Source organism: Salvelinus fontinalis, chromosome 9 (assembly GCF_029448725.1).
Source record: "Salvelinus fontinalis isolate EN_2023a chromosome 9, ASM2944872v1, whole genome shotgun sequence".
Taxonomy (NCBI): domain Eukaryota; kingdom Metazoa; phylum Chordata; class Actinopteri; order Salmoniformes; family Salmonidae; genus Salvelinus; species Salvelinus fontinalis.
The window spans coordinates 59,767,463-59,792,275 of NC_074673.1; the positions used below are offsets into that span (position 1 = coordinate 59,767,463).

At 41.5% G+C, this 24,813-nt stretch overlaps 1 protein-coding gene across 1 annotated transcript; it reads right to left on the reverse strand.

Moving 5' to 3' along the window:
* Positions 1–280: 280 nt before the first annotated feature.
* On the reverse strand, positions 281–24,463 carry tsg101a (tumor susceptibility 101a). The gene is made up of 10 exons (XM_055934966.1): positions 24,104–24,463; positions 23,667–23,754; positions 23,490–23,555; positions 23,053–23,216; positions 18,726–18,852; positions 18,007–18,064; positions 17,630–17,724; positions 3,614–3,816; positions 3,024–3,263; positions 281–2,822 (listed from the first exon to the last, which is right to left on the reverse strand). The coding sequence occupies exons 1-10, from the start codon at positions 24,143–24,145 to the stop codon at positions 2,733–2,735; spliced, it is 1,173 nt and encodes a 390-aa protein (XP_055790941.1). The 5' UTR covers positions 24,146–24,463; the 3' UTR covers positions 281–2,732.
* Positions 24,464–24,813: the final 350 nt, after the last annotated feature.

The following is a 24,813-nucleotide window of genomic DNA, read 5'->3' on the forward strand; positions in this document are numbered from 1 at the left end:
TCCTCTCAACAGAGGTCAGTGGGTGGGATATCAATGCTAGGGTCCACATTATTACATAGCAGAACTAAACTGTAGAACTAAAACATGACAGTGTCTTTGCATACAACAACCATAGGCTGCTCTGGGTTATTAAGTTAGATAGGAACCGTATAAAAAAAAGTTAGACCAATATTTGACTTAATGGTCAGCCTTACCAGGCAAATGATTTGGGGGGGCTCAGCATGACAGTGTGAAAAGGGTACACGTGTTTTAGATCCTTCGAAGTGAACCCCCACATGAGTAATTTTTTGGCAAACCAGACTATTTTTATTGTGCTGATTTACATAAAATTCGACAGATAAAAGAACAGATGGTCTATTGTTGAAAATGAAAGTAATCTGAAAACTACAGCATATCATACAATTCAAAGTGCATTTAGTCAAAGTTAATTTAAAAAGAGACCTGTCTACATACTTGATAAGTACATTTCTGATTAGTAAAAAAAAAAAAAATCTATCACTTGTTTCTAATTCACAATCTTTATATAAATCGAAAGGGTAAAGACATTGATCTCTTAGAACAGCTGAAAACTTGAAATAAAACAGAAAATAAACAACTAAGCGAAGCAAGAGAAAAACAGTTACATTTTCCTTTCGACGCCTTTGAATAGAAGCACGCAGTAGAGTGACACATTCAAACATGAACATACAGACACCGTACAGGGGGCTTAGGGGAGTCTTGAGAAACAATGCACATGATCGAGTGACCGTCATGGTTCTGCTCATTAGGCACCAAACAGAAGAACGGACTAGAATTTTCCTTCTCCGTTGCGAAAACTTTGAAAACGGCGTCTATTGAGTGTCATAATAAGCACGACACAGCTCAAGGAAGACTGAAGGATCACCCTGAACAGCTAACGTGGAAAGCCGTTTCTCAATCGTTCCAGATGCCAATGGGAGCAATATTGACAGAATAGTCGAGAGAAAAAAAGTAGGGTGACAGGGAGCACAAGCCAGGGTCACCTGCTCACCACATTCAGCATTGATGCAGTTGGATATGGAACAAATGGCTGCCATTATTCATTTTAATACAACAAAAATGTAATTCAAGTTGTACCTCTAAAAGGTTTCCAAACCGTTTTGTGCCAACATGAACCCGACCCTGCTTTGAGAAAGTATGCTCCGACTAGATGAACCCTTGTCATTTCCTAAAAGTTTGAGTCTAGGGATGTAACGAATCAGAGACGCATCGGTCCTTGGTTCAAATGTTTAAGATACTTGTGCATCGGTCTGCAGGATCCCAAAGCAATCCAAATTAAGCATGCATCATACATTGGTCAGAAAATCAATTTAAGCAGGAATCGGTCAGAAAACCGATTCAAATCGCAAGTTAACTCATATTTCTTTTTACTCCAAAAATACCTCTTATCTGTTGTGACAATTGATGCTGCCTCTCCTTCCGTTCAGTAGCCTATCAAACTTTTATGCATGTAACTGTGTATGTGCTGTCATATAACTGTGGCATAGTGCGAGAGACAACTGATCACGCCAACAAAAGGCAGGCGTGTCCCTGTTCTACATCTGTGCGCACCTTCAGCACTCAGATGCTTGCACAATGGCTTTCCAATGTCAAATCATTGGCTTTATTAGTTGAGTGACAACCAATGTAATTTGCTGGGTCATTGTTACAAGAACATTGTGCTTTACCGGAGTTGTGTAGCCTACCGGAGTGGACAACTCACATCCAACTCATTCAGATTCTATTTCGAATGTTCAGGTTTTGGTAATTTTGCTTTCAATAGTCAGTGTATTTGGTCATTTTTAAATGAACACGGTAACTTCATAATGGACAGCAATCATTTTGCGATCAACGGTCCAAACCATTTGCTTTTGAGACAGGGTCAAATCCAAAACTGCATTATATTAATTAGCTAAATGCCATGTTAATTTCTAAAGACACATATTTATATAGTACTAGCGCAAACATTTTCTTCAAAAATGACAAGTTAATCAGTGGGTGATGGTGATTTCTGATAAAGTGGAGGGGGGGGGGGGACAAAAAGCAGAAATTGCCTTCCACACCTAATCTGATAGTGAGGTAGTAGATGCTCAGTCTTCCCTATTGCTCAGCTCAGGTGCCTACACACACATCGACTGACACACAAACAGCCACTCAGCTTAGAGAAGTCATCCCAACAGCAGCAGATATATATTTAAAATGGAAAATTAAATGTGTTCATGCAACAACAAAAAAAATTTAAACAAAAAGGCATCATTCCTGCATCGTATCAGAGCCCATGTATCTATAATCTTTCATGAGAGATGCACATCCCTAGTTGAGACGTATATTTATATCAGAGTGTAAGCTTTCCTTTACAGCGGGACAAGTAGCACAAACTCACACCAGCAACTGTCACACAATATCAGAACACATACTCTCGAACCTCACGTTTGATACCACTCCAACTTTACAGTACAAAAGATTTCAAATAAATGCAAGAATTAATGTTGGCAGACATTTGCTCCATATCAAACTGCATATTTTCCACGATGGTTATCCAACTTAGATGCATGTTTAGGAGATGTTCGAAACAAAACAAATATGTTAGCTCTTTTCATACAATTCTAGGGCACGTCTTTTAGAGAGAAGAGGACAGATCGAGAGAGACAAAAAGACAAATATAAAGAGGAGGAGCTGTACAGAGGGAGAGACTGGGAGAAAGGGAGTGTGTATGGGTGTGGGTGTCCGCGGGGTCAGTAGAGGTCACTAAGGCCGGCGGTCTTGCGGGCTTTCTGCATGAGGGCTCGCAGCTGGAACTGCTTTCGGGAGAGCAGACGCACATGCTGTAACAGGAGAGAAAGATAGGGAGACAGCGCGTTAGAGAAGACATACGAGGGCACAATGTCTAGTGGCTCCCCATGATCTTTATGAAAAGGTGTGCGTGTAGTGTGTGGTTTATGTGACTGAGTGCGTATATGGTTCACCTGTGAGTGTTTGTATGCGTGTGTCCGTGCATGTCTGCATGCGTGTTTCCCAACCCTCACCTTGAGGAACACCTCCAGGTCTATGACCCCGCGGCGCAGCGCCTCTCCCAGGTAGAAGATGGTGTCCTCAATGGCATTCTCCTCAGCGTACAGGTTGAGGATCTGCTTGTAGAGTGGCGCCGTGGGCACGATTACATCATCGATGTCGTTGTTCTCCGACTGGTTCTCCATCTTCTCCAGCGCCTCGCTCAGCTCCTCGTCCTTACGCTTCAGTAGGTCAATGTTCCTGTCCACCTCCGCCTTCAAAAAAACATATCAGAGGAATAAACACATGAACAGTACACCGCCCCCCAATGTTCCATTCCACCAAAGAATGAATTAAGCTCCGAAGACAGGTAATACTTGAGAACTTGGGGACTCACAGGTTATACTTGATAGAACTGGGGTGAAGAGGGGGGAGAGGCAGAATAATGAAATTAGAATGATTCCATTTCTATGGGCGGAATATTAGTTAGAAAGAGAGAATGAGCAAAGAGGGAATGAAAAAGAGAGCATGAGAGAGAGGAATAGAAAAGGACCTAGAGTCAAAGAGGAAAGACAGACAGCATAGAAGAGAAATGTGTTGAATATATCCCCATATCCCCCCTCACCACTTCCTGGTCTAGCCGTGAGACCATCTCCTCCAGTTTCTGGTGTCCTTTCTTCAGGTCCTCCTCTGTCCTCTTCAGCGCGTCCAACTCGGCCTGCGCCCGGTCCATCTCCTCCTTCATCCTCCAACGAAGCTTGTCGCTCACCGCCGAAATCAGCGACGCACGGATGGTGTCCTCGCCAATGGTACCATCCCTACTGGGGCCTGGAGGAGAATGATTATATTTAGATAAGATTTTTTTAACAGCCTGTATTGGCACAATTAAACTTATTTACATAGCAAGTTCAAATGCAAATAAAAGGAGAAGGATGGACAGGACAGGGAGGAGAGAAGAAGAGTAAACTAGCAAGACTCTACACTAGGAAATCTGTTCCACACACTATATTTGATAATTTATGCAAAAAGACATTTGCTTTTACACAACATTTACAATCCTTGCATCACGGTGTCCTTGTTTGTGATCTTATATGACCCTTAGGATTTCAGACATAAACAATGGCGGAGGAAGTTGGGATGCATTATCTTCGGGATGTTCTCAGATGTATATGGAATGACACCAGCAACATGTTAGATGGCGTTCAAGTGACCGAAAGTTATAAAAACATGTTTCAATGCTAATGAGTTCATGTTATTGTGTTGCTACTACCCTAAAAAAAGCTGAAAGACAGTGCCCAAGCTACAGACGAAAGCTTTTTCTTAAGGTCCACTTTCACTTTCTCCAACTCAACATGATGAATCAGAAAAGAGCCACCGCTCACGATCACCCGGTAGGTTGTCCATTGAACTGCACTAGGACTACCAAAGCCTAGGACCAAGAGGCATGGAGAGACAGCATTTAGTTATTATGCCCCCGGAGCCACTGGAAAAGCCTGCCAGAGAACCTGCGGGGGGCCGAAACTGAGGACATATTTAAAAGAGATCTTAAAACACATATTTTTAGCTTCGCTTTTCCTTAGGGTGCTTTTAATTCATTCAGTTGTCATTCTTGTTTTATGTATCTTAAGTTTGTGTAGTAAATATTTCAGCTTTTATTTTCATAGTTTTTTTCCCTGTAAAACACATTGCGTTGCATTCCATGTCTGAAATGTGCTGTATAAATAAAGCTTGATTTGATACAGGTGATGGTCAGCCATTAAAGTGTATGGAGGTTATTTTCCTCATAAAACAAACCACAGTGTCAAAGTATTCCACCTAGCAGTCTTATACTCACTATATAACATAATATGAAAACTGACTGTAGTTGTGGAATTTTCCATGGTATTTTCTTTCGTGGAAACAAACTGTTTGCCGTGTTCCGACCTTTCGTCTAGTACTTGAGGAAGTATTAGAAATCTGCTGAAAAGAGAGATGCCTAGATACCATTGCTCTGTACAATATCAGAACTAGCAGGCTGGAGTCAGCAATTTGAATGTTATGATTAATCTCATAGTGAACCTCAAAATTGATTGGGGTGAACTGATTCGGTTCAGTCAGTTCCAGGGTTGCCATGTTAGCGGTTCCCATCAAATTGGGCTACTTTGAAAACTGTTGCGGGTGAAAATGACGGTTCCAGATATTTGGGCTACTTCTAAATTTCACCACGGCCGCCAAGGTAGATTAATTTCACTGTTACCTGCTGCTGCTAACTATCAAGCAGTGAGGCAGGCTGTTGCGGAGCCAGTGAGTGGTGGGGAGGGAGGGCCAGAAGGATGTGCGTTTGTGTGTTGAGAGAGCGCTGTAGGCAGCTGAGTGAGTGGACAGCAGCACCAGCATGCACAAACTTCATGACAAGTGATGTGATATCAATGAACTAATAGCACTAGCTAGCTACATCTTACTCCCTCGTGATAACTCCTCTTGTTGCGAAACATTCAACAAAAAAAAAAGCATTTTGCGTGTCTAGGAAATGTGTGTGTATATAATTTTTTTCCATTTCTTTCCCCATTTTGGGGGGGGGGGGGGGTCTAGTTTTCAGGCCTTGTGGCCAGGTTGAGTGGTCATTGGGCTGTACATTTTTGCTAGACTTGGCAAAACTGGTCAGTTCAGTCAGTCATCCTACCGAGCCCTCCCCAGCTAGCTAGATCATGCTTGTGGCTAGAAACTTCAGTGAGAATTTTAAACTCGTCTGCCAAAGTTCCGTTTTTATCAGAGTAATTGTGAGTGCTCTGCAAGTGGGAGCGAAGGACACTTCAAGCCGGCAACACAACATGCAGCGCAAACTCTCCCCATTGAGCAGTAGACTATATCCCGGTGATATGCCCGGTGGCAGCAGTGGGAAGCACCTCGATACAACACTGTTGCACTGGTAATACACACCGGCTTATCTACCCTCCGACGTAGCGTTCCTTATAATATTGCTTAACATTGGGCATATCTCCACCTTCCTCTGTGTACACAGGCCATAAGGTCTCTGGCACAGCCCACACTCCGCAAACTAAACACAAACAGCCAGGGGCAGCTTTGCTAATCGCTATGGAGCACAGCACAGCTAGCAAGGAGAAGGCAGAGGACCATCCACTCCCCTCCTCTGCAACGGAATTGAATGATCAAGGATGAATACAGAGTTGAGCAGTAGTACTGGTGCTTTAACGGCAAAACTAGAGGCTTGCTAACCTACTCCCTGGACCAATAAAGCTAGCTCGCCAGCAAGGTAGCAACAGGTAACTATTTGCAACTGTTGATGTCTTTTCAAGCATAAGAGTAACTAACTACGCAAGCTAGCTATCGTTCAGCAGTTTTTCCGACAACCTCATGATGTGAAGAGTAAAGGTTAGGTAGTTAGTAGCTACTGTGCTAGCTAACTTAGCAACAGCTGGAACAACTTAGCTGTAATATTTACAACTATACATAACAGTTGGCCCTTTTGTAGGGAGCCAAGGAAAGCAACAATTGCCTCTATCAGTGATGAACACTAGCTAGAAAGTGGACCATTACCTTTAAAAAATATATATAATAATTAAATAAAAACAATATCCCAGCTGTGATGAAATTTCACCAATCAATCAAGAAACAATACACATAGTCAGGTAGGAAAGTTAAGGCTAGCATTTTCAAACAGAAATTTCCATCCTGTAGCACTAAATCCAAAAAGTTTTGGGACACCGTAAAGTCCATGGAGAATAAGAGCACCTCCTTCCAGCTGCCCACTGCACTGAGGCTAGGAAACACTGTCACCACTGATAAATCTACGATAATCAAGAATTTCAAGAAGCATTTTTCTACGGCTGGCCATGCTTTCCGCCTGGCTACCTATACCAACAGCTCTGCACGATCCGCAGCAACTTGCCCAAGCCCCCCCTTGCTTCTCCTTCACCCAAATCCAGATAGCTGATGTTCTAAAAAAGCTGCAAAATCTGGGCTAGACAATCTGGACCCTCTCTTTCTAAAATGATCCGCCGCCATTGTTGCAACCCCTATTACCAGCCGGTCAAACCTCTCGTATCGTCTGAGATCCCTAAAGATCGGACAGCTGCCGCGGTCATCCCCCTCTTCAAAGGGGGAGACAATCTAGACTCAAACTGTTAGACCTATATCCATCCTGCCCTGCCTTTCTAAAGTCTACGAAAGCTAAGTGAACAAACAGATCACCGACCATTTCGAGGACCACCGTAGCTTCTCCACTATGCTATCTGGCTTCCGAGCTGGTCATGGGTGCACATCAGCCACGCTCAAGGTCCAAAACAATATCATAACTGCCATTGATAAAAGACAGTACTGTGCAGCCGTCTTCATTGACCTGGCCAAGACTTTCGATTGTCAATCACCGCATTCTTATGGGCAGACTCAACAGCCTTGGTTTCTCAAATGATTGCCTCGCTGGTACCCCAACTACTTCCCAGACAGAGTTCAGTTTGTCAAATCTGAGGGCCTGTTGTCCGGACCTCTGGCAGTCTTTATGGGGGTGCCACAGAGTTCAATTCTCTGGCTGACTCTTTTCTCTGTACATATCAATAATGTCACTCTTGCTGCTGGTGATTCTCTGATCCACCTCTACGCAGACGACACCATTCTGTATACATCGGGCCCTTCTTTGGACACTTCACAAACCTCCAAACGAGCTTCAATGCCATACAACACTCCTTCCGTGGCCTCCAACTGCTCTTAAAATGTTAGTAAAACTAAATGCATGTTTTTCAAATGATTGCTGCCCGCACCCGCCCGCCTAGCAACACTACTCTGGACGGTTCGGAATATGTGGACAACTATAAATACCTAGGTGTCTGGTTAGACTGTAAACTCTCCTTTCAGACTCACATTAAGCATCTACAATCCACAATTAAATCTAGAATCAGCTTTGTTTTTTTGCAAAAAAACCTCCACTCATGCTGCCAAACATACCCTCCCGCCTGACTAGCATCACTACTCTAGATGGTTCTGACTTAGAATATGTGGACAACTACAAATACCTAGGTGTCTGGTTTGACTGTAAACTCTCCTTCCAGACTCACATTAAGCATGTCCAATCCAAAATTGGAGAATCGGCTTCCTATTTCGCAACAAAGCCTACATCACTCATGTGGCCTAACATACCCTCATAAAACTGACCATCCTACCGATCCTTGACTTCGGCGATGTCATTTACAAAATAGCCTCCAACAATCTACTCAGCAAACTGGATGTAGTCTATCACAGTGCCATCCGTTGTCACCAAAGCCCCATATACTACCCACCACTGCGACCTGTATGCTCTCGTTGATTGGCCCTCGCTACATATTTGTCGTCAAACCCACTGGCTCCAGGTCATCTATAAGTCTTTGCTAGGTAAAGCCCTGCCTTATCTCAGCTCACTGGTCACCATAGCTCCACCCAACCGTAGCACACACTCCAGCAGGTATATTTCACTGGTCATCCCCAAAGCCAACACCTACTTTGGCTGCCTTTCCTTCCAGTTCTCTGCTGCCAATGACTGGAACGAATTGTAAAAATCTCTGAAGCTAGACATATTGCCCTCACTAACCTTAAGCATCAGTTGTCAGAGCAGCTTACCGATCACTGTACCTGTACACAGCCCATCTGTAAATAGCACACCCAACTACCTCATCCCCATATTGTTATTTATACTCTTGCTATTTTGCACCCCAGTATCTCTACTTGCACATCATCATCTGCACATGTATCACTCCAGTGTTAATGCTAAATTGTAATTATTTCAACACTATGGCCTATTTATTGTCTTACCTCCCTAATCTTACTACATTCGCACACACTGTATATAGATTTTTCTATTGTTATTGACTGTACGTTTGTTTATGTGTAACTCTGTTGTTGTTTATGTCGCACTGCCTTGCTTTATCTTGGTCAGGTCACAGTTGTAAATGAGAACTTGTTCAACTGGCCTACCTGGTTAAATAAAGGTGAGACATTTTTTTTGCTATCCAGCTAATGTTCGCTAGGTGACATAAGCCATGAAACTAGCCCCTGATCAGTTGTTCGACTAACGTGCCTTGTCAGGTTGCTTACTATCGCCAAGTGAGCGGCAGTAGCTCATCCAAATAATATTAGTTCTTTTCTCACTCACTGTTTCAACGCCAGCCCATCCAACAGCTCCAGATCGAACAAAGTGCATTACGGAGAGCAGTAACCCGTTGCACCAGGTTGGAAACAGGACGCAAGGAGCCCGCACATGTACATGTTTTGTAGGTGCTTCCAAATGAACTAAAGCTAACGACCGTACAGTATGAAGATAGGCAGAAACTCCCATAGAAATCCCAGATAACGCTTCTAGGCGACGTCATAGAGACCAGTTGGCTAGCTAAGCTCATGCACAGAAATACGTCATCAGTACTAATGGTCATTACACGCTGAATTGCGCATGTGCAGGCAGTCAACTCAAAAGCTATCACTCCAATAGCGTTTGACGAAAATTAAAACATGTCAATTTACCTTAACCTTGAGAAAGTGACAATAGTAAAACTAAAAGACATTGGCTCGAATTTACGTTTTGCTTAAGATTGTGAAAATTAACAACTAAGGAAGAACTTCTCCCTTCTTTCATTCACTTCTCAAACCTGGTCTGCTTGGTCTGTTTCGCAAGCATTCCCCGGAAGTCTTGTGATGTTGCAGCTCTGGGTTTAGAAACTGTGCTAAAGCCATCCCTCACAAGACTTGTATAGTCAGATAAAAATGTACGTCATTTTATCATGAAACACACAGCATAGATGCGGAAAAATACCAAGTTAATAACTCCGGATTTCCCTGTTCAAACCCAAATATATCATACTATCATACATACTGTATTAATCAATGACTTATTGACTTAAATCGTTGTGCAACATCACGGGTAGGCTCAGGGAAGCATCTTTCAGCTGGAAAAAGTGGATTTTTGTTGGTGTGGGCGTTTAAGTAGCACCATGCTGCTGTTGTTGCCAGCTAGCCAGAATAAACTAACTAGCTAGGGCTCATCAGGACAACTGACTAAACCGAATCCATTAGTCTACACTTAACTCTCAGCTACGCGACACATCAATTTGGGCACCAGGCCTGTCCTTTCACCCCTCCTCTACCCCTGGTCTAAATAAAGTAGTAGGACAACATTTCCATAAAACACTGATATTTATAGAGAAGTGTATGAGTAAACTGGTCATAGATTAGCACATAAGGGTAAATGTCAACCCAGAGGTTAAAAATAGCTGTGTCTGCGCTAAAGGGGGTTGTGACCACCACACCCCTTGACCTTTCGTCACCCGAGTCTGGTTACAGGGGCGACATTTCAGAGGCGACCAGGCAGTGAGGTCACAGAGGGGAACAGACCCCAGCCAGAATGCTAGAGGTCAGGGTCAATTAAAGGTCAACAGAATGTCAGGCGGTATATGCTTCTTAATAAAACCCATTTGAAATAAGCCATTACACTTTGTTTATAAATCATGGCATTTCATTATTATTCAGGTTATTACCTTATACATATCAATCGACAAATTAAGAAATACCAGGTTGGAGAGGCTCTGTTGCATTAACATATTGACAACAATAACGCATGACAACATTGTTATTATTTAAAAAAATAAATAAAGATATGCCTATCTTGTCCTTGTCTGTTGGCTTTTCTGCAAAATCAAAAATTCAATCTCATTTCGACAATCAAAACCACTCTAAGACCAATGGTGTTCTCCAACTTTTCCCGAAATAGTTGCATGAAGTCAAACCCTTCTACTGCGGTCATTCTATGGCAGTGGCATTAGCGTATGTTCTTCAAAGAGAGGATGCACTAATTAAATAATGTAGCCTAAGCTACTGAAAACAGGCCTTTTACAAGATGATTACAATCATGACAGGAGGGTTTGATTCTTATTATAAGAGATGGAGTCCAGACTTGCTACTTTCACACGCACACCCCGTACAAATGACTCGTCATTCAGCGTGTTGGACACAAGAGCTAAAAAGTATTCTTCCCTTAAAATGTATTAGAAAACCTAGGCCTACCTTCGGCTTCCCGAAAGTAGGCTATAAGAATGAATTGACAAGGAAAGTATGAATGAAGGGAAACGGTTATGCAATATTTGAAGGTGAAATTGACAATCATTCAAATGGATACAAATACACACAACATGTCCATAGCCTATTTATCAACGTTGATTAGTCTATAAATTAAGAAAATATACTGTAGTTCTGAACGCACAACACAACTGCTGACTACTGTTGTCAGCGGTTGTGGTAAATCGTTGAGGTCTGTAGTCGTGTGGTGGTGGTTCAGTAGTTTGTAATTATGAGTGTTCTGCACATTTTAAAGTTGGTTTGTAGTGTGTATCTTAAAAAGTAGATGTACAAACAGCAGTGTTTCAAAAATGGCATATTTTGGTCACCATAGACCTCCATGTAAAAATTGTTCAGCATGTTTAAGTGCTTATATTTCAAAAAAGTATTACGAGTATCAAAAACAAAAATGTAAGCAACTCAAGTTAGACCTCTGCATGTTATAAGGTTGTAAGTGTAGGTTGAGTAAAAGCTGTAGGAGTAGTGGTGGGAATAATGCATTGAAGAAAAATATAAAAAGCAACATGTAAAGTGTTGGTCCCATGTTTCATGACCTGAAATAAAAGATCCCCCCCCAAAAAAATGTAATGAGCGCTAAAAGCTTATATCTCAAAACGTGATCACATACCTGTTAGCGAGCATTTGTTCTTTGCCAAAATAATCCACTCCCCACCGATGTGATTAGCATCGCTGAGGGTTTAGAGCTTAATTAAGGTAGTCAGCTCGTACAAGTATTTAGGACTATGGCTAGACAGTACACTGTCCTCTCAGCACATATCCAAGCTGCAGGCTAAGGTTAAATCTAGACTTGGTTTCCTCTATTGTAATCGCTCCTCTTTCACCCCAGCTACGAAACTAACCCCGACTCAGACCACCATCCTACGCATGCTAGATTACAGAGACGTAATTTATACAGTGCCTTCAGAAAGTACTCACACACCTTGACTTTTTGTTACGTTACAGCCTTATTCTAAAATTGATTAAATTGTGTTTTTTCCTCATCAATCTATACACAACATCCCATAATGACAAGGCAAAAACAGGTTTTTGGAACTTTTTGCAAATTTCTAAAATAAAAACTCTATCACATTTACATAGGTATTCTGACCCTTTACCTCAGTACTTTGTTGAAGCATCTTTAGCGGCGATTACAGCTTTGAGTCTTCTTGGGTATGACGCTACAAGCTTGGCACACCTGTATTTGGGGAGTTTCTCCCATTCTTCTCTGCAGATCCTCTCTAACTCGGTCAAGTTGGATGGGGAGCGTCGCTGCACAGCTATTTTCAGGTCTCTCCAGAGATGGTCGATCGGGTTCAAGTCTGGTCTCTGGCTGGGCCACTCAAGGACATTCAGAGAATTGTCCTTTAGCCACCCCTGCATTGTCTTGGCTGTGTGCTTACGGTCATTGTACTGTTGGAAGGTGAACCTTCGCCCCAGACTGAGGTCCTGAGCACTCTGGAGCAGGTTTTCGTCAAGGATCTATCTGCACTTTGCTCCGTTCATCTTTCTCTCAATCCTGACTAGTCTCCCAGTCCCAGCTGCTGAAAAACATCCCCACAGCATGATGCTGCCACCACGCTTCACCATAGGGATGGTGCCATGTTTCCCCCAGATGTGACGCTTGGCATTCAGGCTGGAAGAGACCAGAGAATTTTGTTTCTCATGGTCAGAGTCCTTTAGGTGCCTTTTGGCAAACTCCAAGCGGGCTGTCGTGTGCCATTTAGTGAGGAGTGGCTTCCGTCTGGCCACTCTACAATAAAGACCTGATTGGTGGAGTGCTGCAGAGATGGGAGAACCTTCCAGAACCTACTATCTCCAGAGGAACTCTGGAGTTCTGTCAGAGTGACCATCGGGTTCTTGGTCACCTCCCTGACCAAGGCCCTTATCCCCTGATTGTGCAGTTTGGCCGGGCAGCCAGCTATAGGAAAGGGTCTGAATACTTGCGCACATAAGGTGTTTCTTTTAATACATTTGCACACAAAAAATGTAAACTGTTTTTGCTTGGTCATTATGGAGTATTGTGTTTAGATTGATGAGGAAAATAAGGCCGTAACGTAACAAAATGTGGAAAAGGTCAAGGGGTCTGAATACTTTTTGAATGCACTGTATATCTTGATTACTTAAGAATTCAACCCCCAGAGCCAATACATGTTAGGCTTACCTTTGGTAGTGATTATAGCTGTGAGTCTTTCTGTGTCAGTCTAAGAGCTTAGCACAACTGAATTTTACAATAACAGCATATTATCCTTTTTAAAATAATTCAAGCTCTGTCAAGTGGGTTGTTGATCATTGCTAGACAGCCATTTTCACGTCTCGCCATAGATTTAAGACAATTTAAGTCAAAACTGTAACTAGGCCACTCAGGAACATTCAATGTGAACTTGGTAAGCAATCCAATGTATATTTGGCCTTGAGTTAAGTTACTTTCTGAATTGATCTCCCAGTGTCTGTTGGAAAGCAGAAAACCAGGTTTTCCTCTAGGATTTTGCCAGTGCTTAGCTCCATTACATTTATTTTCATCCCAAAATAAAAATAAAAAACTTTGTCATTGCCGATGACAAGCATCCCCATAACATGATGCAGCCACCACCTTGCTTGAAAATATTTAGAGTGGTACTCATTAGTGCCTTATTGCAAACAGGATGGATGTTTGGAATATTGTTATGCTGTACAGGCGACCTTTTCACTGTCATTTAGGTTATTATTGTGGAGTAACTACAATGTTATTGATCGATCCTCAGTTCTCTCCTATCACAGCCATTCAACTCTGTAACTGTTTTAAAAGGCACCTTTGGCCTCACGTTGAAATCCCTGAGGTTTACTTCCTCTCCGGCAACTAGTATTCCCGAGTGGCGCAGCGGTCTAAGGCTGCGTCACTACAGACCATAGAGCAGTACACAATTGGCCCAGAGTCGTTCGAGTTAGGGGAGGGTTTGGCCGGGGTAGGCCGTCATTGTAAATAAGAATTTCTTCTTAACCGACTTGTCGAGTTATAAATATTTAATAAAAAATAAAAGTTAGGAATGACGCCTGAAGCTTGTAATGACTGGGTGTATTGATACACCGTCCAAAGTATAAAGAATAACTTCAACATGCTCAAAGGGATATTCAATGTCTCTTTTTTTACCCATCTACCAATAGGTGCCCTTTCCAAAGCATTGGAAAACCTCCCTGGTCTTTGTGCTTGAATCTGTGTTTGAAATTCACTGCTCGGCTGAGGGACGTTACAGATGATTGCACAGCTGATTCAAATAATCAACTCATCAGCAAGCTTTGATTATTTGAATCAGCTGTCTAGTGCTAAAGAAAAAAACATACCGTGCTCCCAGGGGGGGGGGGGACACTCTTCCAATCATGGACACTCTTCCTGACACTTGAGGCTGCTTCGCGTGATTGTTGTGTGCCTTTTTTGCCCTTTGTGCTGTTGTCTGTGCCTAACATTGTTTGTACTATGTTTGTGCTGCTACCATGTTGTGCTGCTGCCATGTGTTACTACAGTGTTGTCATGTTGTTGCCACCATGTCATGTGGTAATGTTGTATTGCTGCCATGTTGTGTTGTCTTAGGTCTGTTGTGGTGTCTATCATAATGTGGGTTTTGTCCTAAATGGTTTTATCCCAGCCCCCAACCCTGCAGGAGGCCTTTTGCCTCTTGGTAGGCAGTCATTGTATATAATAATAATTTGTTCATAATTGACTTGTCTAGTTAAAGATTACATACAAAAAAAGTTAAATAAAAACAAGTCCCGGGAATCGAACCCACTATCCTGGCATTGCAAGCGTCATGCTCTACCAAATGAACTACAGAGGATCACCATATGGGTAGTTGACAAGTGCACACTTCAGGAAAAACTATAGAAAATTGAGATGCAAAGCCAGAAGGGAGTTCCAACCCTTCAAGAGCCCAAACATATAAATAATGTACTGTTCTCTACATTACTATCATAAACTATTTTTGTCTGTAGAGATAGCCTTGAATTGTATATCTTGTCTCATACAATCATTGGATCCTGTAGGTGCTGGGTAGAGATATGAGGGGGAGACGGTCTTGACCCACTCCTTAGATCTTTTGGAAGAACGCCCAGAATATGTTATATAAGTTAAGAATGGAGACGGTGCCGGTCACATGTAGGATCCAACCCTATGAACCATGCCTATGTAGCTATTTTTTGTATAGCCGTATATAAGAGAACGGAACTGCCCCGGTAGAGCTCCTGACAGACGTGTTCCTCTTGATGCTTTAAGTTTGTTAGAACCTCTCCGGCTTACTGATAAAAAAAGGATACATTTAATAATGACCTCAGGGGTCTCTGGTGGTAATTTCCACAACACTATAGGTAAGAGTTCAGGTGGGCCTTCTTGCATCAGCAAACAAAGGAAATGAGGGGTGCTCAACAATGACAAAAATCACAAGGCCTTATCAAGAAAAACTTCCAAATGTACTAAATTGAGGCAGAAAGGCGTTGGAGCACTCAAAATGTATACTCTACCTTACTGGGCTGAACTATACTCTACTGTATTGTACTTCACTGAACTATAATGTACTGAACTATACTAGAGTTTACTTGTTGTTTCCCCATTTAAACTGGTCCTTGGCCTGAGTCTCAGAAAGTCTGTCTGGGGCTGGATCTAAAAGGATTCGGTCTTGACTTCATCTCTGGTACTCACACCAATTTTATACTTTTGAATCCATCTGGGTAGCGGACAACCACACATTTCAGGAAACATTATAGAGTATTGAGATGCATGGCCAGCAGGGGACTCTACTCCCTCCAAGAGCGACTTGAAATGTCAAGCCCAACCTAACTCAATTTCCTTGGCTCACAGCGGTCATGACGTTTAAGATATTAACTTAATTTATAATTAATTGAAAGATCTTGGTCTATAAACGCTTTATAACTTAATATATAATGAATTGAAAGATCTTGGTCTATAAATGCTGTATAACAAGTTTGAGAATTTGGTTTAGGGGTTTCTGAGGAGATGTTTATTTTTATTTTTAATTACAACCTTTTCAAAATGCCAGATGATCCATCATGGTGATGTCATCAGTCCTAAATGCAAATGTGTCCATTGGGTAGAGAGGAACCTCTGTATCAAATTCAGAGACTAGGTCAAATGAGAAGGTAGGGCTGACTTAAAAAAAAAAAAATGTTTATTGCGGCACCGTGTGGCTGCCACGAGTAACCAGATGTATTCGTGCACCAATTTAAGCAATCCCACCAAGTTGTCTCTGTAGGTCTTACCATTTAAGAACTATAGCACTCCAAAAATTGAAAAACAATAATAATGCTTACAATTATAATAGGTTTCCAGCCAAATGTTCCCTAATTATTTGGCCCACTGAACAAATTTTAAGCAGAAACTTGAACATTGTGAGAATTTTGTGCAACTTCCGGTGCAGGTTTACAGTGAACCTTACAGTTGTGGCTATTTGTGCAGAATGTAGGCCTACCAACAAAGACAATGGAGCAAATCCCATAACATTTTCACTTAGAAATCAAAACTATGATACAGCCATGACTAACAGTAGTAGGGAGGGGGTGAGGATGACCACACACCATAGCAGTCACTATGTGGTGTTCAATGCAGGCCTACATTGCATGAGACTTAACTTTTTTACATTATGAAGGGCTTGACATGAATTAATGATTTTTTACTTGGGTCTGTAACACCATGTGCCAAATAGGTGACTGTAAATTGCATTGTATGATGCAAGAAACCACTTCACAAAATAAAATGTATTATTACTATACAGAGAATAAGACAAAGTAGGCTACCGTAAGTAGGCTAGCCTGTCTCAAAATACAACACTGCCCCTTCAATTAATACGAATGGCTTTTCAAAGACCGCTTAAAATGTAGCCGACATGTTTGTGCTCTGCAGGAGGCACCTATACTTATCTATAACAAGGCTAATAACTAGCCAACTAGCAAAGAATATGAATAAATGTGCACAAGCGTGGCTCCGGCCTCTGATCTGAAAAGCGCATGAGCCACCCCCGCCAATAGAATCCTACTCCGTTGTGCACTGGCTCTGCCTGCAACAAAATCAGACTCAATCTTGCAAAGTTAGATTTGGTTTGGTTTGTTGCATTGAAAAGGGGCTGATATAATGTTGATTTCGATCACAGAAAAAAAACATTGATCTATATGGTGCAAACTAATGGGGCGAACTCAGTGAAGTACAATCTCTTGCGTCTCTGCGCAGCATTGCATTTATTCAGCGCGGCAGTACCGGAGGAAGTGCGCACTCACAAGCAGCTTAGAGGGAACACCTAATAAGTAATTGAGGTATGAAGTATGCTTCAAAAGCTCACTCACAAAAAACGTTTTTTTACGGATATTGTCAGGGCGGTCTTCATCCATAACCTTCGGTTACACGTCACAAACCTAACATTGCAATACAAGGCAGTGTTGGGACTTCATAATGGTGTCCAATATTGTGTATAGAAAACTTTTGTGATTCTCCTAGGGGTGTGTGCATTTTTCCCTTTGATAGTTCAATAGCTCCGATCAAGCCAGGCCTTGAGATTACAATAACCAGAAGGCAATGCCGTGTGATACATACCCACAGTGGAGGCAGGATTCTGGTTAGTGTAGTGTGTAGTACCAGCTGTGGCAGGATACGAGTTTGCACTAGGGTACTGGTACCCCGGATAGCCACTGGAGAGAAAACAACAAACCCTGCATCATCAACCAACAGCCATCTGTTAATCAAAGCTGGAAATCTTTTGAACTATATGGGGCACTGTAAGAGAAGGAACTGCTTCACTCATTTGTTTATTGAGTGTGATGATTCCACCAGACAGACATGCTTATGTGGCTGTGTTGCTTATGTAAACCCAAAGACAAACATGTCAGAACTGGTTTGATGAGATTGAGAGGGACTGGCTGCGAGAGGCAGAGTGTTAGAGGAAATTGTGGCCTTGAAGACGGACATCTTACCCAGGGGTGGGGTTTGGTCCGTACGAGGAGATCGCTGGCATACCTGGCATGTAGGATGCTGTGGATGGGAGGGAGGGATTGACAGTGTGAGGGTCAGATTACACATTGAACATTTCATCTCAGTTTTCCATCTTTCACAATGTGCGTGGATACCATCTGGGGTCCAATAGGAGGTACTGCACGTGTTTGCAAGAACGATTCAGGGCAACATTTTAGTAGTGCAGAAGACTTACAAAGTGCAAAAATGACCATAAACCTCATTATAATCTGGAGGCATGATTCAATTTGAAACATTTAACAATGTTCGAGACGACGATGTATTGCTCAGTTAAAAGTCGCTTGCTTATAATGCAGTTAAAGAAACGTTTGAATTTCAATTACAATGCAAGATGACGTTAACAGTGTTTTTGCACTATGAAAATGGCGCCCCAAAGTCTCACGTATTATATGGAGAAACAGAGTTCATGTTCATGCAGAGACAAAATTCCCGTTATTACAATGACCGACCTATCCATACAGTGAAAATAACCGACTAATGCGATCCATACTGCAGTGTTTCAAAAATCATTCCTCGAAGACACCCAGACATTTCACAACTATGTTGTAGGCCTGAACTAGCACACCCGATACAACTAGTCGAGGGCTTGATTAGTTGACAAGTTGAAACAGGAATGCTAGATCTGGAATAGAAACAATGACAGACTGAACGGGTAACTTACGGTTGGGGGGTCCTGCAGCCTGGAAGGCCTGGTAGGGGGCCTGTGTGGTGGGGCGGGAGAACACAGGGGGCTCCTCCCCAAACACCACGATCATCACCTGGATCAGACCATACAGGTCCGACTGGGGCTGGGAGGAAGAGAAATCAACAGAAGTACAACGTAACTTTATTGTCCATATGGAAATGGACAACTGTGGCAGGCTTCACCTCATACAGATAACATGAGCTCATTTCATCACGCTGTTCAAGTAGGGCTAACATTCCCCCTAGTGGCACTGGTGCCACTAACCTTGATGGTACCAGCCCATGATTTGTAGGGCACTATAAAAAAAAAAATAATAATTAAATCACAAACAACTAAATTGGATGTTCTACATCCACCACGATACTTAAACCACATCGGGAGACAACTTTTGAGGTCTGGGAAATTATTTTGAAATGTAGATTTTTGGGCTTAGTTTACTTCCAGTGTGCACCTAGCAAGAGGCTGCTGTCTAGCAGAGTTTTTTATGATATTCTGCCAGGTAAGCATATCCTACTTAGTAGTCATCATTTAATTTAAGTTATTTGGAAAAGCCTTTTCATCTACACAAAGTGGTAGACGTGCGCACCGCACATAGACAGTGGAAATTCTTGTTGCCTCTTCAGAAAGTTGCAGGAAATACAAATAACTGATGCATTCTGTTCATGTCTTATGATGAACTTGAGCAAATTAATAAATGTTCAATACATTTAGTTGATTCCCTACTTAGTTCAATACATTTGAATATTGTTGAATTCCATTTTAAAATGTCTAGATTCCATCCGCGTTCTCTGCATCACAGATTTTATAGGGCCCTAGATTGAGACACCCCAAAAAATATTTTGCTGTGTCACACAAAATACATTTGACTCATCTTAGAAAGTCATTCGCAATGCTTTATTAAGAAGGATGTTAACTGTTACATCAGTTAGCAGGCGAAAATACACTTGACCTGTCATGCTAATCGATCTATAGGTTAATTTGCATGATTTGGGGGAATTTAATTGCCACGTGTATATTTCTGTTAGTCCTCATGCATTTTATTTCACACACACAGCATACATAGCCTAGTTTGAGGAACAGAATAGCCTACCACATGTCAGACAGCGCAAGAGTATCTCCTCAAAAAGCCTCTAGGCCACTGGAGTGAAACCTGCATTTGTAAGCCCAATCATTTCGCAACAAATAACAATGCTAAACACAATTGCGTGTTAAAAACTTGTGGCCACGATTAAAAAGGAGCTATTTTTATTTCTCAAATCACAGCACGCTTCTCATTCACCATTCGAAACCGTGCCAATATATCATCCAAACACCGGCTTCGAGGGCATTATCACTTTCATACAATAATTTATTCATACTCTTTCATCCTTCCATGAGATATAGTCCTGACACAAATCTAAGGTTGCTACCCAAGCCGGCTGGTAGTTGTCTATCGGTTCGGTTGCCAAAGACACGACTCAGTCTTTCAGTTCTGTATCTATGGACACGACCCAGTCTAAAATGTTCCATTGCCATACTGGCTGGCAACGTTCTCATAGTCACGACAAACAGTGCTGCCAGAAAAACAGCAAAGTGGCTGAATTTGCGGTTGTTCAAGCAGATTTCAAGTGACATTTTTGGATGCATCCATAACAATGAACTAATGAGGCGCGATTTAACCAGGCACAGAAACTGTGCTCTCGTCAGGTCACTGTTGTTCATAGGAGCTACCCAAAGACACAGCTAACACAATCCCTTCAAACTAAAGCTGGAAAGACAGCAAACTTGCTGCATTTCATTTTGATTTTCCTGTTGTTTTCTATTGACATTTCTTTGTATACATCCTGAAAAATAATGCCAGCTGATTAATTACTTCAATTGAATGAGAGATGCTGCCTGCCTATTCCCGACTCCTGCCACAGTCATTACTATGGACAGCTGGAGATCGAATAGCAATATTGAAACAATGTTGCAAATGTTGCAGAGATAGACTGCAAGGTTTATACAAATTTCCGCTGTTTAAAACTAAATGTTATTCTAAAAGAAATGTGAGATAATGTCTAGATGCTTTTTATAGTGGAGATCAAGTTGATAAATTGCCTGGCTGGGCTGATGAGACAGTGGATTGGGCAGTGAGAGGGAACAGAGAAAATAGGCTTTTCAAAGTCAGATTTAACCTGTGGTAACTTCTGGAATAAACACTGGCTGGAATGGATTAGACCCACCCGTTGTATAATAGCCTATTATACAACAGGTGGGTCTAATCCATTCCAGCCAGCCTTTTGACTGTAATAAGATAGGCTTGCTATTGTTACATGTTTGGATTAAGCTCATAATGAAAAATGTCCAGCCCTTGTATGCATACTATCATAGAGGAAGAGGCAAAGTGAGAGGTTTCACTCTCGCCAAAATCTGTCCAAATTATTGGGCCTGCCTTCCCGCCTTGGGATGACTCGCATTGTTAGGGCGGAAACATAAGCATCTCGTCATTATATACAGATCTCAGAGTACTTTCTGTTGGTCACATAATTTTACTGTCTGGAAAAAATGTAGCCGTTTGTTGACGAGTTAATGAGGGTCAGTTTGTCGGAAGCAAAATGTACATCCTATTAAGAAGTGTAATAGACTACGGACATGATATTCAAGAAAAACATTACATTAACACACGTGTCAAATTCATTCCACGGATGGCTGAGTGTCTGCAGATTACTAGGCCCTCCATTGAATGAGTTTGACACCCTTGATCTAAAAAGTCCAAGCAGGAATGCAAGATTCCAAAATATTTTTATATGTAAACCTAATCCAGTGATTGTCATGAATTTTCAGTTGACAATTTGGCTATTTTAAAATCTTTACGTGCACTAATATTATGTATAGGCCAAATTCAATTGGTACTAGTTCAGCACCCAAGGAAGTGGAAACGCAAAACACATTAGCTAGATCGCTAACTCTAAATATAACATCTACTGCTAGTGGCCATGTCACAGTTACATATCGCAATATTATTTTGGGACTACATTGTATCGATATTTATTCAAAGTATCGATTTGGTACTGTAGGTAGCGTTAGCTAGCGCTAGTCGGCTATACATGCTCAATCTTTTTAAATAGTGAGCCAACATGTTTTCAGCACTTATTTCTCTGACTGATCAAAACACATACAGAGAGCAGTATGTTTGGAACATCAAATTGCAATATCGAATTGCAATACATATAGAATTGTGAGAATCGCAATACACATCGGCACCCAAGTATCGTGATATCGTAGCGGGAGGTCACTGGAAAGTCCCAGCCCTAACTAAAAAAGTAACTCGCAAGCCAAGTTAAAGGGTTGCAAAATGTGACTAAATGGCCACAGTCTGGAGTCCTGTTAAAGGGGCAATCTGCGATTGCTACATAAAATGTTAGGCATTCAAATGACTGATATACCCTTCGATTCTTGAAGAACATAACTCATGAGTTATGCTCACAAGTGGCGCAGCGGTATAAGGCACGGCATCTCAGTGCAAGAGGCATCACGACAGTCCCTGGTTCGAAACCAGGCTGTATCACATCCGGGGGGTGATTGGGAGTCCCATAGGGCGGCGCACAATTGGCCCAGCGTCGTCCGAGTTTGGCCATCATTGTAAACAAGATTATGTTCTTAACTGACTTGTCTAGTTAAATAAAAAAATGTGCCTAGTTCAACTGTCATACCCCATCACAAACCAAAATATGCTAGCTAGTTTTACTCCAATGTTTGTAAACAAGATTATGTTCTTAACTGACTTGTCTAGTTAAATAAAAAAATGTGCCTAGTTCAACTGTCATACCCCATCACAAACCAAAATATGCTAGCTAGTTTTACTCCAATGTTTGTAAACAACGTAATTGTAAACTAACACTGTATAGCCTCAAACTATAATTTTGATATCATGGATGTTCAGTCCTTGCACCCAGTGGTCGGTTTATGAATTTGAGTGGTTACAATTGTGTGCCAATTGGCCCAGCGTCGTCTGGGTTAGGGTTTGCCCGGAGTATGCCGTCATTGTAAATAAGAATTTCTTCTTAACAGACTTGCCTAGTTAAATAAATGTTCAATAAATCAATACTCAAGGCCCATCCCTCAGCTTTTGCCCAAAACAGTGGTGGGGTGGACTATTATTGTTTGAACTGTATATTGCCCCTTTAAAGCAGTCCAACATTAATTTTGTGTGAAATCCATCAGAAACTAGGTACAGAGACATTGGTTCAGTAATAAATGAAGAGTAATACAGTGTGCGTCCCCAAAAAAATTCACACGCAAAAAAACAGAGGTATAATATAGCCAATGCTAAAACACTGACATGTTTCCACTCGTGCAGATAGGGCAGGTAGATCTTGCCATTGGCGTCAATGTGTTTGCCTGTCTTGATCATCATGGCACTGGTGGGCTTCACAAAACAGATGGGAGGGTTGTATGGGTAGGTGTCCAGCAGCCATAGACACACTGGGATGTTATATACGTTTCCTAGAAGACAAGAGTATAATATATATGTATATGTATATATATATATATAAATAAGGCTTTGTGAAACAGACAGTTCACTTGAGAAGAAAATTGCTCAAATAACAAATACTTTAATAGACAAAATCATAGAACACAACAGAAAATGTTTTCTGGAAATGTGTGTTTCTTATTGGACAAGTCCAGGTAGTCCCGCTCTGTTTGGTGCCTACGAACACAACCCTTGTCATTACTTTTTTGTCAAATGATAGTGACATACACCCAAACTTATCCTACCTCTGTAGCTGACTGGCACTGTTCCTGTTAAGCTCACCAGAGTTCTAGTGGAGCCATCATTGAACACTGAGGACAGAAAATATCACTCAATAAAATCAGACAAACATACAATAACACATAGATCATGTTTTGTGATATGGGCCACTGCGGTGAACCATGTACTGTACACATTCTTACCATATGAATCCATAACAGGCTTCAGGTCCTTGTACTGGGAGATGACGTTGGTTATCTCACGAACAGTCAGGTCCCTGTATTTGTATTGCTGAACAGTGGACATAGTGATTAATATTGCTGAATGTCAATGTCTTAACACTGATTGGTTCAGCCAGGTACCTAAGGTTGGTTAGTTAGTTAACGTTCGTTATCTGGCTAGAAAACACTAGCTAGTTAACGTATGCTTATAGTTAGAGAACGTTATCAAACATACATTATAAATCAAGTCTAACTGTCTAACTCTAACACTAGTTATTTGGTAACCGAGATAGTTATAGTTAGACAAATATTTGTAGGGCTAGCTAACATTAGCTAGTTAGCGCGCTTAGCTAGCTGAAAGGCTAACGCTGTTAATAAAAACAATTGTTTAGCTAACGTTAGGTAAAATCGTTGCTTACCTTGAGCATTTTCTTCAATGCGCCTTCGTTGACAACTGCCATGATTGATGGTGTATTATGATGTACTTCAGATGAACTACCTAGGTTTAGCTAACTACTGTAACGTTAACGTTGTTTACTTGAAAACGACAACTTGCTAGCGTGAGCTGGCCCTCGGCGTATGATTCCGGTCAAAGACAATACTAATTTCGACACGAAGAGTAGCGTGTATAATTGTTCTGTTAAGCTAAACGTTAACTGTTTATAAATATATTTCTGAAGACACAAAGGTAATGCAATAATCAGAAATAGCGATGAGATTCAAGGATCACAGCTGTGAGCAACAGCGTCTCGTCAGCAACAATAAAAAAAAAGTACTTCCGGGTCTTCTTCTTCGATGAGGTTTACCGGCGGTTGGCATCCAATGTTGCATTACCGCCACCAACTAGACTGAGGCATTGTTGTATCTTCATTTCTGAGAAATACTAAAGTAAACAACTGCTCTTTAAAACATACAGTACCAGTCAAAAGTTTGGACACACCTACTCATTCAAGGGTTTTCTGTATTTTTACTATTTTCTACATTGTATGATAACAGTGCAATACACCAAAACTATGAAATAACACAATCATGTAATAACCAAAAAAGTGTTAAACAAGTCAAAATAGAACTTATATTTTAGATTCTTCAAAGTAGCCACCCTTTGCCTTGATGCCAGCTTTGCACACTC

Bases quoted from the DNA above. Each gene is read 5' to 3' on its own strand.
- tsg101a (XM_055934966.1), bottom strand. From the start codon at position 24,145: ATGGCAGTTGTCAACGAAGGCGCATTGAAGAAAATGCTCAAG. The intron at 23,755-24,103 runs GTAAGCAACGAT...TCCACTGTTCAG, and splicing joins CATTGAAGAAAATGCTCAAG to CAATACAAATACAGGGACCT. The intron at 2,823-3,023 runs GTGAGGGTTGGG...CTCCTGTTACAG, and splicing joins ACCTGGAGGTGTTCCTCAAG to CATGTGCGTCTGCTCTCCCG.